The sequence below is a fragment of the Dama dama genome, chromosome 12 (genome assembly GCF_033118175.1).
Source record: "Dama dama isolate Ldn47 chromosome 12, ASM3311817v1, whole genome shotgun sequence".
NCBI lineage: Eukaryota > Metazoa > Chordata > Mammalia > Artiodactyla > Cervidae > Dama > Dama dama.
The window spans coordinates 58539507-58553780 of record NC_083692.1 but is presented as its reverse complement, the minus strand read 5'-3'; the positions used below and the strand labels follow the sequence as shown (position 1 = coordinate 58553780).

Genomic DNA, 14274 nt, shown 5'->3' with positions numbered 1-14274 from the left:
TTAGGATGTATCGCATCAGCTACATTTCAGAAGGAAAAAAGTTTATAAAAGACTAAATATGATTATTACTTTGGCCACCTCATGCGAAGAGTTGACTCATTGGAAAAGACCTTGATGCTAGGAGGGATTGGGGGCAGGAGGAGAAGTGGACGACAGAGGATGAGATGGCTGGATGGCATCACCGACTTGATGGACATGAGTTTGAGTAAACTCTGGGAGTTGGTGATGGACAGGGATGCCTGGCGTGCTGCGATTCGTGGGGTCACAAAGAGTCGGACACGACTGAGCAACTGAACTGAACTGAAACATGATTATTAACTCAGGGGTTCTTCATAATTCAACATTGTCTATCTGGGTAACCTCTTCTTCCTCCACAAAAAGAACCTACAGATCTAAAACAAATATCTGGCAGGCTGATCAAAACAACTGGAACAGCTGTAAGTCTTAAATTGATCTTTATTTTCCTTCTTGTGAGGACAGAGACATTGGACCCTCTGCCTTAAACAGCAGTAAATTCCACATCTTTCAATAGAGTTCTCTAATAGAGGCAGGTGACTGCTATTTTTCATTGGTGCTCATGATTACTGATGGGGCAGAAAAGCCCCTCAGGGCACAATGCAGAACCAAAAAACGTGAATAAACGCCCTCTATTGTGAAGAAATGTGCATCCAAGGGCTCACTCAGTTCAGTCCCTGTAATTTTTAAGTACCATTTTTATCCTCCCAGGGAGCTTTACTATTGTGTCCTGTTAAAATTTAGAAGTCTTCAGAAATAGTCAATGTAATTAAATCTCACATGGTAACCAGGTTTGATAGCCATGCATACCTTGGTAGGTACCCCCTTATTTGAATAATAATTGCTGCTATTCATTTTACAAGCATCCCTATATCTTGTATGCCTCAAAGGACAGTTTGCAGCAATGGGGAAATTACATGACTGACTAAAAACACACATGACATTCAAACTAAATTAACAGGAAACTAGTCAAGCCTGATATTTTCTGTCGTGTGTCACCAATATTTAATAGAAATTTACTTCATCTTTCCTCCTCTCCAAATTTCATAGGAATGCTTTTTGAGAAACACAATTTGCCTCTCTGAAAAAAAGAATTTAAGCATGGCATAACAAACAGATGCTATTTCAAACCACACACACAAAACCCTGCAACAGGAAACAGAATGAGGAACTTAAATTGCATAAAATCATCTCGTGCAATCATGGAGATCAGATGCACACAGGTTTCCCCATGTGAGCAGGCAGCACTTCAAACAGACCCGAGATGAGAGGGCTTAAGCCAGCATTCAACATAGTGCACTTATTAGACCAAAGGCCTATGTAGCTCTCATCACACTTAGGAGGTTTGCATCTATTAATACAAGGAGAAATCAAAGAAAGGAGTTTCAAAACATTAAGTGTTAGCTGAAATGGGTATAGAAATATGGACTCACCAGAAGGTTGATGTAGAGGAAAAAACCATTGACAGCATTATGCAAAAAGAAATGACACAGAAGAACAAAGAGACCTGGTTTCGTAATGAAAGATTCAGTTACCAACTATTTTCTTCTAAATACAACACTTGGGCTACTGCAGCTTAAAAGTCATTTACCGAAAACAACGTGGAGAGAGGCCAAGGACATTTTAAAAGGTGGGTTTGTAAAACCTAAAGCAACCATATAGTTTTACTCCAAGACAGTTCCAAGGAGTTCTGCCTACAGATGGAAATAGATACAAACCACCACCACCACTCGAGAGAGTTGCTAGCGATTCCACTCTCCACTTGAATGAGCTTTCTCAGAAAACCATTCCTGGGAAGTCATCATATATCAAAAACCTACGGGATAGAGGAGGGGAGTGTACAGAGAGACATAGGACACAGTAGTTGCCTCCTTGCCTGGCTCCAAAATAAGCTTCTGACACATACAATCTAAGTCAACTTCATCACAATCTAATAAGCAGGATATTACTTTTTCCATTATACAGATGAAGAAACTGAGGCTCAAAGTATTTAAGACAATGGGTATACACGGCTAAAGAGCAGCAGGAATCAGTACCTGAATTCAGGTCTGATTTAAAGACTGCTTCTACAGCATATGGTCTCCATGTGGTGGGTGTGAGGGTGAGGGGTGGGAGGTGGAGGGCTGAGAGGTGGAAGGTGGGGGGTGAGGGGTGGGGGTTGGGGGTGAGGGCGAGTTGCGGGGGATAGAGAATGAGACCCATATTTGTATATGTGGAGTCTGAGGAGAGATGCATTCAAACTCAGGGACTGGAAAATCTGGGTTCCCATCCCAGGACTGCTTAAAATGAATTGTCTGACCTTGGACAAGTCATCATCCTTTTTCCAAGTTCTGGGCTCTAGGTTTCTTTGTCATATAAATGAACACTGAAGTGTAAAATCTGTGCTGGACACTGAAGAACTTTAAGTCCCCTCCATCCAAACAAGAAGCTACTCATAGAAGTATAAATGGAATACTGTAGAAACCTAATGACCATTCCTGATCATATCACTATTTTCTCTGGTGAGACTGATGGCCATAACTGAAATAGAGTAGGTAGAAAAGAATAGCTATTTAGCACTTGCTCCTGCCTCTTGTTGAGAGTGGAAGGTCTTTCCAACAGGCTTCCCTTTGCTCTTACTTTATGCCAGATTAATGCTTCGCGAGGGTCACAGTACACAATACCAAAGGCAACTTTGCAGTGAGGTTGATAAGAAAGTATTAATAAAGAAAAGCAGCAAGTCCTGTAATCTCTTAATTAGGTCTTCTTGTCTATAAATGTGAATTATAGATCCTTAGGAGTTCAAATCAACCCCAGATGACATGGTTGTAAAGGGATGGAGTGATGGTTTACGTAAAGTCACAAGACCAAAAGAGAACCAGAAAATATCCTTCAGAAGTACAAATTATCACCACCAGAAAGTACTGCTGTACTTCTGATCCACTTTTCAAATGGTTACAACGTGTATTGTTCTTGTTGTTCAATCACTAAGTTGTGTCTGACTCTTTGCGACCCCATGGACTGCAGCATGCCAAGCTCCTCCATCCTTCACTATCTCCTGAAGTTTGCTCAAATTCATGTCTGTTGAGTTGGTGATGCTATCTAACCATCTCATCCTCTGCTACCCGCAGTGAAAGAAATCTTTAAAAGCTTAATGAAGTGGAAACAAACAAACCAGCAGATCACCATATAAAATTAAACAAGATGTTTACAAAAGAACTCCAAGCACTTGAAAATGAGAAGTGGGAAAACTGGGTAGAATTATATATTTGTACAGCTATCAAATTTTAATACAAAAATTCCAAAGTGCCTTTGATGACCAAAGTCCACATACGTTTGGTACTCTGGAAACCAGGGGTAAGTTCTGCTACCACATGGTTTGTTCTGATTCTAGAGAGTGTCAAGGATGTGAGAGGTTAATTCTTTATCATCCAGATTCATATTAAAGAGGACATCAGGGAAACTCAGGTGGCAGCTTTGTCTTAAAGTTAATATGTTCCATGAGGGAAAGAAAATGTATTTTTAAAACTGGAACTAACTAAAGGCTTCAACAAAAGCAAGGTAAATTATCATCTTTATGTTCTGATTTCTAATAAAGGAGGTAGAGAGGTATGTGGAAACTCTTCATTTAAAAGACAATAAACAGGAAGCACCTACAACTGGAATCAACTGCTTAGATGAAAACTTGGTTTAATAAGTGAGCTAATATGGTTCTCTTTCTTAAATGTTTGTAGCACTTACTCCCAGTACTATTCACCTACCAGGAATGTTACCTAATCAGTCTATAAGTTCCTCAGTATCTTGAGGAATCCCTTGTCTTGGGGTCTGACCCGCCTGACAGGTGCTTACCTGACAACAAAGATACAAGCAGAGCTCTTTTGATAACCTAGTAGGAATCACCTACCAGCAATGTCCTCTTTCCTTTAAACCAGTGATCCACAATCTCTGAGCATTTCAAACACTTAAAAGATAACTACCAAGTGCATGCAAGCTAAGTTGTTTCAGTCATGTACGACTCTTTGTGACTTACAGACCATAGCCTGTTAGGTTCCTCTGTCCATGGGATTCTCCACCCAAGAAGACTGGAGTGGGTTGCCATTTCCTCCTCCAGGGGATATTCCCAACCCAGAGATTGAACCTATGTCTCCTGGATTGGCAGGAAGATTCTTTACCATAAGCGCCACCTGTGAAGCCCACTCGGTCAGGGGAATATGGCTTCAAGTTATAAAGCAAGAGCTAAGAGGGCAATATGAGGGCCAATTAATAAAATATATAAAAATGGCAAGTTGATTTAAGTTCGTTTCCTTAATAACTATCAAAAGAAACATCAGGCTTAAAAAAAAAAGAGAACAAGAAGTTACAAAAGATGGATCTTAAGATAAAAAAGAAATAGATAATATTCATATTCTTAGGTGAGGGGGGGAAATGCTTTTTACCATATTTCTTTTTCAAGAAAAAAGATTAAGTCAGCCTAATTCCAAAGGAGGTAAATTTATTTTGCTTTGTTTAGAAATTATACTTGGAATTCTCTGGCGATTCAGTGGGTAGGACTCTGCGCTTTCACTGTCAAGAGCCTGGGTTCAATCCCTGATCTGGATGCTGAGATCCTGCAAGTCTGGCAGTGCAGCCAAAAAAAGGGGGTAAATGCATCAGTTCTTTAAAAAAGAAATTATATTTGTTGTGATATAAAAGACAAAATTAAAACCATAAGCATGCAGGAAGCTGATGGATATTAAGGTACTCAAAAGCCAAATTAATGGAAAAGTCTACAATAAACACAAGTTGCACCCATACCAAAAGGCCATTAGAATGCTGACATATGGGACACATACAATACATATTTGTCAAATTAATGAATAGATGAATATACTTAGGTATATTCATGAATATATTCATGAACATACATAGGTCACGCTATTATTCTTTCTCCTTTTTTATTAAGCCAAACTGCTAACTCTGACATATTTTTCTATAAATACCATCTAAAGAGAGGGAAGACGCTGGCATTAGAAACAATTTATAATTTTATAATTCTACAACTTAAGATCCCTATTTAATATATCATGATGGTAGAACTTAGAATTCTCCAGTGAAGTCTAAGGAATTTTTTTCCTTACAATTTAAAATTGTAGACCATATAGAGTATCTTAACAGCATATGGCGCAGTTCATGTGATCATCTGAGAATAATTCAGTTTCATAAAAAATGCAAATTTAACAGTAGTGCATTAATTCATGCCAACTCCGCTCTCAAGACAACCACCAGGGACCTTCTCCATGAAATCAATATGCATACATCTATTTAACTTTTATCACTGGATAAGTAAATATCACGCTATAGACCACTCAGGTATTCATTATTCACAGGCCAAGAGGAAATTAAAAAGTGGGTTGGGAGTGTCAAGTTGTTAACGAATCAATCAATAACTGGTCTGCTGTTTTAGTCTGCCAAATGAGGTCAAAGATGCACAACATCTGGAGGGTGGGCTGTCAATCTGCTGCCAAGGAGCAATCTGTTTACAGCAGAGGGTTCTGTGTTTCACTGGCTCTCGTGGAAACCTGAAGTCATATTCTGTCTTCTCTGGCTTTAATGAGCATGATACTATCCCTCAGATACTGAAAGGACTCAGATCCCCAAGAACCAAAGTGGGAAATGAGATTCTGTTGGCTTCCGATAGTGTCTGAGATGGAGAAAGAACAAGAAAACAGTTGAGTGCCTTACATGATGAGGAGCAAGTGGTTTAATTCTCAAAGCTCCCATTTTGGTTGCTTTCAAAGCAAGATTTTTGCTTTTTTTTTTTTTTTAGGGATCACATGTATTTATAAGCAGTGAATTGTCCCCCAAAGTTACCAAATATAGTTTCACTTTTAGAAAAATCTCATACTTTCTTTAAGTATGAGTCCTGTTAGATGCCACCTTCATGGTGTCAAGCCCCCAAGAACATCATCCCCTGTACATTAACTTCAGGATGCTCATCACTCCTATTTCCCATCACAGAGGGCCAATACACTGCCCTGTGTCTGAGGCCACGTGCCCAATGTTTCAGTTAAGAGACAGCGAAAATGAAATGAAGAAAAGGAAGTTTGGTCACTAGAATAAAGCTGAACTTCACAGTTGCTTCCTCGATTTACACCATGTGACAAAAACAAACATCTACAAAGTGTCAGCAATGGCAGCAACAGAGCTCGAAAAGTATTGCCCATTTTTCCTTCTCATCCATTCAAAGAACCAATAGCAAGATTCAACCCAAAGCCAAACAAATGATGCTTTAAATTTTAATTATGAGAATGGAAGACACTAGCAAGTCATGACATCCTTCCCACTAACAGCAAGAGGAACCCCTTTTCACCTCTTACTCATCTCTGTGACCTGATCTACAGGGAGAACATGACTATTTGTTTTCAGAGGTAAAACTTAACATCAGCACACATGCACATCCCTGCTGGAAGCAAGTCGTGCTGGATTTTAAAAGAATCTGCACAGTATTTATTTACCCTCCTGTCTTATTTCCTGGGTGAAAGGTTTAATTAATACTTCATCCTACAAACAGTCCTCACAAGAAATAGCTTTAGGTTTATAGTTTATAAACATCCTAACAGTGAGCTAGCTGCTCTTCCTGGGATGGCAGTTTTCTCACTGTAGGTTCCGTCACTTCAATGGAAATCTGAGCCCCCTCCCTTGATGAGTGTGGAGTCCATAAAATGGGCCACAAAGAGTTGGGAAAACATCCTTGGTACCTTTTTCTCTTCTCATCTAAGATGCTCAGTGTACACTTTCACTCCAGAGCACAAATTAAAGCAGGCCCTGGTCACCACAGCAAACCCCACTGCTGTGTCGCTCCCACTGCATCCCCACCTCACGCCCCCCGCTGTTTATCAGGTTGACAGCCGAGAGCACACGACCCAGAATGTTAGAAACAACAGCAGCGCCTGCGGTTTGCGCCCCCGCCCCTCCCCACCCGCGCCCGCACAGAAACCGCACCCACTTCCCACGGCCCGCCTCTCCGCGGGCCTTACCCGGCCCAGGAGGTTGTCCTGAAGCAGCGTCTCCTGCAGCACCGGGGCCACCTCCTCCAAGCTCAGCATGTGGCAGAGGTCGGTGAGCTCCTCCTGTCCCAGGGACCCGGTGCCCGTCGTGTCAAAACTGTCAAACAGCTCCTTGAGTCGGGCCTCATGCTGGTCCTGCTCTGCCTCATCCATCCCATCGCCCGCAGCGCTCACCTGCGCGGGACAGAGACAAGGCCGGTCACGGCGGCGCCGGAGTCCTGCCGCCCCTCCGCAGGCCGCCCCCACGCCTGCCCGCCCCTTGGGAAGGGTGTGACCTGGGCCCCGCGTTCTGGCCCATCGGGGCCTTGTGAGGGTCAGCGGGGGAGGGAGGTAACCCCGCACACCTCCCGTGAAGCCTCTGGGCCTCCAGGACCCAGTCCAGACACACTCACACCAGATGCACACCCGCGAGGTCGGGGCCTGGCGGGGTAAGGGTCACCAGAAGGAAGGAGTCTCCTGGGCAGAAAGGCGCCTTTCTCTCCTGCCCAGCCTCAGGCAGGCAGCCACTGTGTCAAACTCAAGACTGAGAGTGGTCAGGACTCAGAGAAGGTGAAAAGCCACTCCTGCCATCCAGTCCTTCCAAATGAAGTGATTGTTAGTGACAACAGACTGCAGGACCAGAGCGTCCATGCAATAGAGCAAGCTCCAGAAGAACTGCCAGATGTTGCAGTCTGCCAAAAGGTTTCATTTCTCTCCCTTCAGCCTAGCTGCCCCTCTTTGTAGTCTGACCGGAGGGCGGCAGCGAAGAGGCACTGGGTGAACATGTCTGATATAAAACCACCCTTGTTTACATGAGACCCAATGCCTCATACATGAGTTCCTCAAAAAATGCCAACTCAATTAACTTCACTTCTGCAATTACGTGAGGTGTGACAAGGAAGAGTATTCCCTGAAGCTTGCTTTAGCCCCAGGGAGCTTTAGGTAAGGCCTAGTTGCCTAGAGAAAGAGGAAAACACCACTTCAGCCTTCTAAAAAGACAGTGAGATTCGAAAGAGCCACAGACCACATGTGAATCATGCAGAATCTTAGGACCCTCTAAAATCTAGACCATCTCACCTCTGTACTCCTGGTGAAGAGGTCTTCCATCTCTCTGACCCACCCCAATTCCAGCCTTTCCATTTTTCCGTCTTTCACAGGATTCATGAAAACACAGAGTCATCAATAACTCTCAGAATTGTTTTTGTTAAAATATATATCGTAAAATTCTAGGTCCTCTTCCAGTTGAAGAATGAAACTTGCTTTTTCACTTGCATAATCATTCACTTTTCTTGTGTTGGGATTTCCAATGAAAGCCTGAAACATTTGCATCTGAAGGTACCTTCACCATGATGTAATAGAAGCCAAACACGGCAGACATATATACCCTTGAGAGGGTGACCTCAGCCATCTCAAACACAACTTGCAGCATCAGCCTCTTGACTATAAAAAGCAGCATCCAAAAAATAAATAAATAAATAAAGTGTTTATCTTGCCAATATAATTTTTCTTGGGATAAAAAAGATAACATGGAATCCACTCTATTAACAGAATTTTGAGTGTGTGGTACTGTATGGTTCACTATATATGCACTGTTATACAGCAGCTCTCTAAAACTTTTCCATTCTTCATGACTGAAACTCTACACTCACTCCCCAGTAACCCTCCATTTCTCTTCTGCTAGCCCCTGGCACACCAATATTCTACTTTTAAAAGCACACATTTAAGTAAACCAAGTCCTGGATCAGAAAACTGTAACTTAGAGGTGATGTTATAGTGCAGATTTTTACAATCACGGGGACCACACACATTAAGATGTTGCACACAGCCAGACCTGAAAATAAACAAGCCTTCCAGAATACATCAGTGCTGCTCTAGGCTGTGTTGCCTTCTTTCCTCAGACAACTGTTCAAAATATGACAAGCTAACACAGAGCGACCAACCATCCCAAGGGTCTCAGCAGAACTGAGTGAACTCAGAAGATGGATCAAACAGCTGGGCTGCTCATTAAAGGGATAGAGGTAATGTTCTGCTCCAGGCTCCTGGTCTCCAAGGTCTCCTCTCCTAATTATCAGTTTCTCTATTATGGTGCTGCTAGCTCTGGCTGCCTTCCCAGGGTTGGTCTGTTGGCTTAACTAATCAGCACGTAAATGTTTACAAAATAACTTGACATAAACATCAAAACACCAGAAAGGAACAACCAAGGTGTTAGGCAAAGCTATAACCCACTCCAGTATTCTTGCCTGGAAAATCCCATGGACAGAGAAGCCTTGCAGACTATAGTCCATGCGGCTGCAAGAGAGTTGGATGCAACTGAGCACAAAAGTTAGGAATTTAGACAATGCCAAGGCTTGGCTAATGAAATTCACTTAGCGTCTGCCCACTGCATCATCAACTAAGATCTGTTGAGAATCCCCAAGACCCTCAGGTATTTTCAAGGTTTTAAGCTCTCAGACTTAGTGTCTTTTTTACAGTCCCCCAGGCTAGAATTTTTTTAAATTTATTTATTTTTAATTTTTTTGGCCATCTTTTTTTATCCCAAGAAAAATTATATTGGCAAGATACACTTTTTTTTTTTTTTTTTAAAGGTGCTGCTTTCTATAGTCGAGGGGCTAGTTCCCGTGGCACGTGGGATCTCAGTTCCCCAAGCAGGGATCAAACCCAAGTGCCCTGCAGTGGAAGTGTGGAATCTTAACCACTTAACTGTCAGGAAAGTCCCTAGGCTAGAATCTGATCAACTTCATAAAAGTTAGACTATTCTGCTTCTTCCTGATTTTGCATATTTTTTTAAAATGCAAAAGTGAAAGAACTCTAACACTTCCCCTTCTAAAAATTAGTTTTAAGGGGTGGAAACTTGTCCATCTAAACCAATGAAAGAGGACCATAAAAATCACAACAGTTATGTGTATCTGAGTTTATTCACCCATTGGCAACTGTAACCATATTTGTTTTCTAGTCTGCGAGTCTGTTTCTGTTTTGTAAATAAATTCATTTGTACTTCAATTTAAAAAGAAAAAACACCTCACAATGTACTAAGAAGTCTCAATCTTATTCATGGCTTTGAATGGTTTTGATGTTTATGTCACACTCTCAAGTTATTTTGTTTATCAGTTTGAACTGATAAACTATCACACCCTACTCTTTACAAGGTCACTGGATTTTCACTAATTCAAACCTTTCATCTCATAGCAATTTTCCTTTTTTATCTCTTTATTTCATCTCCCTCCTTCCCAAGAACTGTGCTCAGTAACACATTCTTTTGACTTAACAGGAAAAACAGCCCCACCCCTGCAGAACAAATGATCATATGGAAACATCCAAAAGATGTTACATATGGTGACAAGTTGTCAGTACTCTTCTGGCACAAAAGGCGTTTTTACTGGTTGATATTATTCCCCAAATGTTCATCAGTTATTTCATGTGCAAGAATTATTTTTCTCCTCATTTGGCAGAAATTTCTTTAACGGCAAGGTCCATGATTTCAGTTTCTTTTCTAGCTTCCCAATGCTTAGTACAGTCTATTCTTCATACCAGGGACTCAGTAAACGTCATGGAGTTAGTAAATGAGATACCTTGCAAGGAAACTTACCCTGAATGAACATTATAGAAATGAGCATACGAAGACTGTGAAACACCCATTTCTTCCACAAGAAGACATAACCAAGCATAAGTTGAAGGCAAGCACTCACTGCCAACTGCACCATGGAAACCATACTAAGTTTGATTCTATAAGTAATTAAGGATTCACAAACTTCAACTGCAATTTTGTTGTTGTTACAGGGTATGATTTTGGAGGAAAATCTGTACTAAAATACTTTCCCAAGTTCCCTTGTCTAGAGAATGAGAATAATAATACCCAGCTGGAAGGTTGTTTTGAGTGTTAAACATGGCAAGCAAGAGCAGCTAATCCCAGAGGAAATTGGTACAAGAGGGTAATTAAGAAAACAACCAAGAAAATACATGCAATTTACAAAGGAGAGGTAAACTGAAGAGGGGTAACTTATATACATCAACTGGCCAGAGTCCTGCCTTCCAAAAATCAAAACAGGAGCTGTGGAATACCCTAGAAAGCAAGAACAGTTGGGGGACGTATTATGCATATAAGCAATATCATATGACTAAATGGTACTGCAGTAGGTAATGTTCAGGGCTTCCTCAATCTTCAAAGGCAGATTATTGATAAATTTAATGTCAAAAAAAAAAAAAAAACCCCAGAAAGGCTGAACTATAGTTGAGAGCTCAGAAGATTTTTTTGTTTTTCTTTTTAATTTCTGAGAATTTACTATAAGTCTGGCCCTGAGTATTTCACATAAATGATCTCATTTAATCCTCCTAATTCTTTAAAGTAGATATCATATTCCCATTTAATATGTAGAAACTGGGGCCTGGCAAAGTTAAGCTACTTGTCCGATGATTTAACACTAAAAATGGCCATGGGCCCGGGACTTGAACTCTGGTATGACTCTAAATTATACTATCTGTCAACCTTACACATGCACACAGAACACATGAATGGAACCTCTGGTATGGTATCATTGACAAATCTCTCATCTCCACTTTTATGTATTAACCAGCTATATGGTACCAAGCACTAGAAACCATCATGAAATACCTGGTGGCCACAAACTCCTCCAAATTGGAATGAGGAAGAGTGGGATTCCTTCCTCCCTACATCCTTTGATTCATTTATTGAATAACTATGGGTTAGATAGCATCACCAACTCAACGGACATGAATCTGAGCAAACTCTGGGAGATAGTGAAGCCTGGCATACTGCAGTCCAAGGGGTCACAGAGAGTCAGGCACAACTTAGTGACTGAACAACACCAACCACAGAGCCTATGAGGCTCAAAGGATGCACAGAATAAGCATCCTCTATTTTCTAAAGTAGCTTTGGGATTTATGGCAAAGAAGAAATACATTTTTACACAAAAATGTTCACGAAGAGTCCTGTGTCTTCAATAACGGGCATAGTCCAGAAACAGATAATTGTTAATACTTAAGTATGTCTAATCTGTGTAATTCAATGCTTTCCAGAGTGAGAGCCCAGTTGACACTCACCAGTGACAGGAATCTTACTTAGAGATGAAGGAAGTTGGGTTTTGAGTAATAAATTGTCCCTCAAATTTCCAAGGACAATTTCAGTTTTATAAAGCCTGCCACAAGCTTGGACCTCTACCATATACCTTTTCAATCAAATTGCCAGAAACCTCTATGACACCTTTAGAATTAAACAGCCAGTGTGGGTAATATTTTGGAGTTCTAACCAGGGATGGTTAAATAAGAGGCAGATGCACCAAGCCATTAATCATAACATTTACCACCTAACAATCAGCCAAAATGAGAACGATTTCAGAGCATTTTCCTTCCAAATAACTCAAAACAAGGCTGCCAGGATTTGCTGTCCCTGACAGGGATGTCCATCAGAGACCACTGTCACTGTGCTCCCCTCGGCAACCCCAACGGATGAAATCACAGTGCTGTCTGGGATTGGAAAAGAGTGAGGTGGAGGTGTGGGCGGGACAATGAAGTCCCTAATATAAGGCCAGCATGAAGTAGATTGGTGAACTTGTGAACTTTCCAGCATCCAAGGTATAGAAAGGAGCTTATAAGAATGGTCAGACCAACCAAAGGGAACGTCTGCTCTGGCCAAAAGGAGTGAAAAGGGGACAAAGTCTGGCAAGAGAAAACCAAATAATAAATGAGCACAATGCCAGAGTCCCTAGCCCAGGCCTTTTATTTCACCTCCAGATGGTTCAGCAGCTGAACAGCTACAAGGAATGTCTGGATGGCCCTCTTGGCTCAGCAGCTTTCCCTGAGTATCATAATAGATGCTTTTGGATCTGTGTTCAGACATAGCTGTTGGGGGTCCACAGCCCAGGCAGTGACCACTAAGTGACTAATTTAGTTATTTTATAACAAAAGTGATGAACATGGACCAGCTCTGCTTTGGCTAAGCTTTTCATTCATGCCTTTTGCTTTCACTGTTTGGCATGTCAGAGCCTCATAATACCAATGGTCAAACTAGAATGTTTCTTTTTCTTCACTCTTTTCTGCAAACACTCTAATTTGCTGCAAAGATTTCCATTTTGGACCAATTTCAGCATAAAATGACACAGTGACAAGAATAAATTTAAGTTTAGCAAGAAGCTTAACAGAAAAAGCAATGCACCCCCATCCCCCATTTACGTGTTGATGTAGAATATTTCTGCCAAAAACTGCTGCTCATCAAACCGATTACTGTCAGAGAGTCTCTCTCAGCTCCGATAGCACCTCACTTCTAGCTGGATACTAAAAGCACAAGAGTATCAGCAAGAATAAAATCAGAATGTAAAAATATAACACAAAAACTTAAATGTCACCACACAGTGGGAAAAAATCACATTAAATTTGAAAGAAAATAACAAACTTTGCTGACAATTAAAAAAAATTTAAGGGTATCCCACTAGCATTTATTCTAAAACATAACAGGCCTTAGTATTTTACTTTCCTGAAATGATTTAACAAACCTAAGTTTTTGTTAAACCTAACAGCTAGGTGGATTACCCAATCAAGTCTTAACTCAGGATGGCTGGAGTTAACTCATTAGCCTGGCACAAGGTAGCTTCAATAACCTGTAATCAGCTACTAAGTAAAATTTCAGAAGTACAAAACAGAGGTTCATGTTTGTTACTCTCCTAAAAGAGATAGCTTGTAACAACTTTCACTTCTTGAGCCACTTTTACTTAAATTAATGTCTGCAGCTCTGACTATGGCTCCCTGGAGTATAGCGCTTGTCTTCTCATATCTATAAACAATATTTTCCTAGCTTTGTTTTTTAAGTGAGTTTTAGATCATAAATAGTTTGTCATTTTTCCATCTAAAAGCTTGAACAAATGGTAATTGCTGTTATGAACTGCAATAAAAATGTGTCCTGATTTCAAATAAAGTTGCTCACTGGCATATTCCCATCTTTCAAATTTATATTTTATTTGTGAATAGGACAAAAATATCTTCTTGCAAGCTTCAGTAAATCTCTCCACAAGCCCCTGCCCAACAGATGTAAGTTCAATAGCCAGAATTCAAACCACATAATTTATTGGCTTACAAATGAATTGACATCTATAAAAATAAACCTCCTGAAAAGGCTGCAGGCTGTTTGAATCGTTCTAAAATGCTCTGACTAAATGTGCCAACCCTTTATCAATATAAGGCTGATAAAATGTATTTTCATTATCAACATAAAACAGAAGCATCAAGATCGGTGAAATGTTAGTTT

The 14274-nt window shown here is 40.7% G+C and overlaps 1 protein-coding gene across 7 annotated transcripts in view; it reads right to left on the bottom strand.

Annotated features, from left to right (window-relative positions):
- NIN (ninein) overlaps positions 1-14274 on the bottom strand; it is a 101062-nt gene that overhangs the window by 84408 nt on the left and 2380 nt on the right. For all 7 annotated transcript variants that reach the window (XM_061157388.1, XM_061157392.1, XM_061157387.1 and 4 more), the window contains one exon: positions 7011-7214. In XM_061157388.1, the coding sequence (XP_061013371.1) occupies positions 7011-7193 (183 nt within the window). In that variant the 5' untranslated portion in view covers positions 7194-7214. The remainder of the gene's footprint in view (positions 1-7010; positions 7215-14274) is intronic.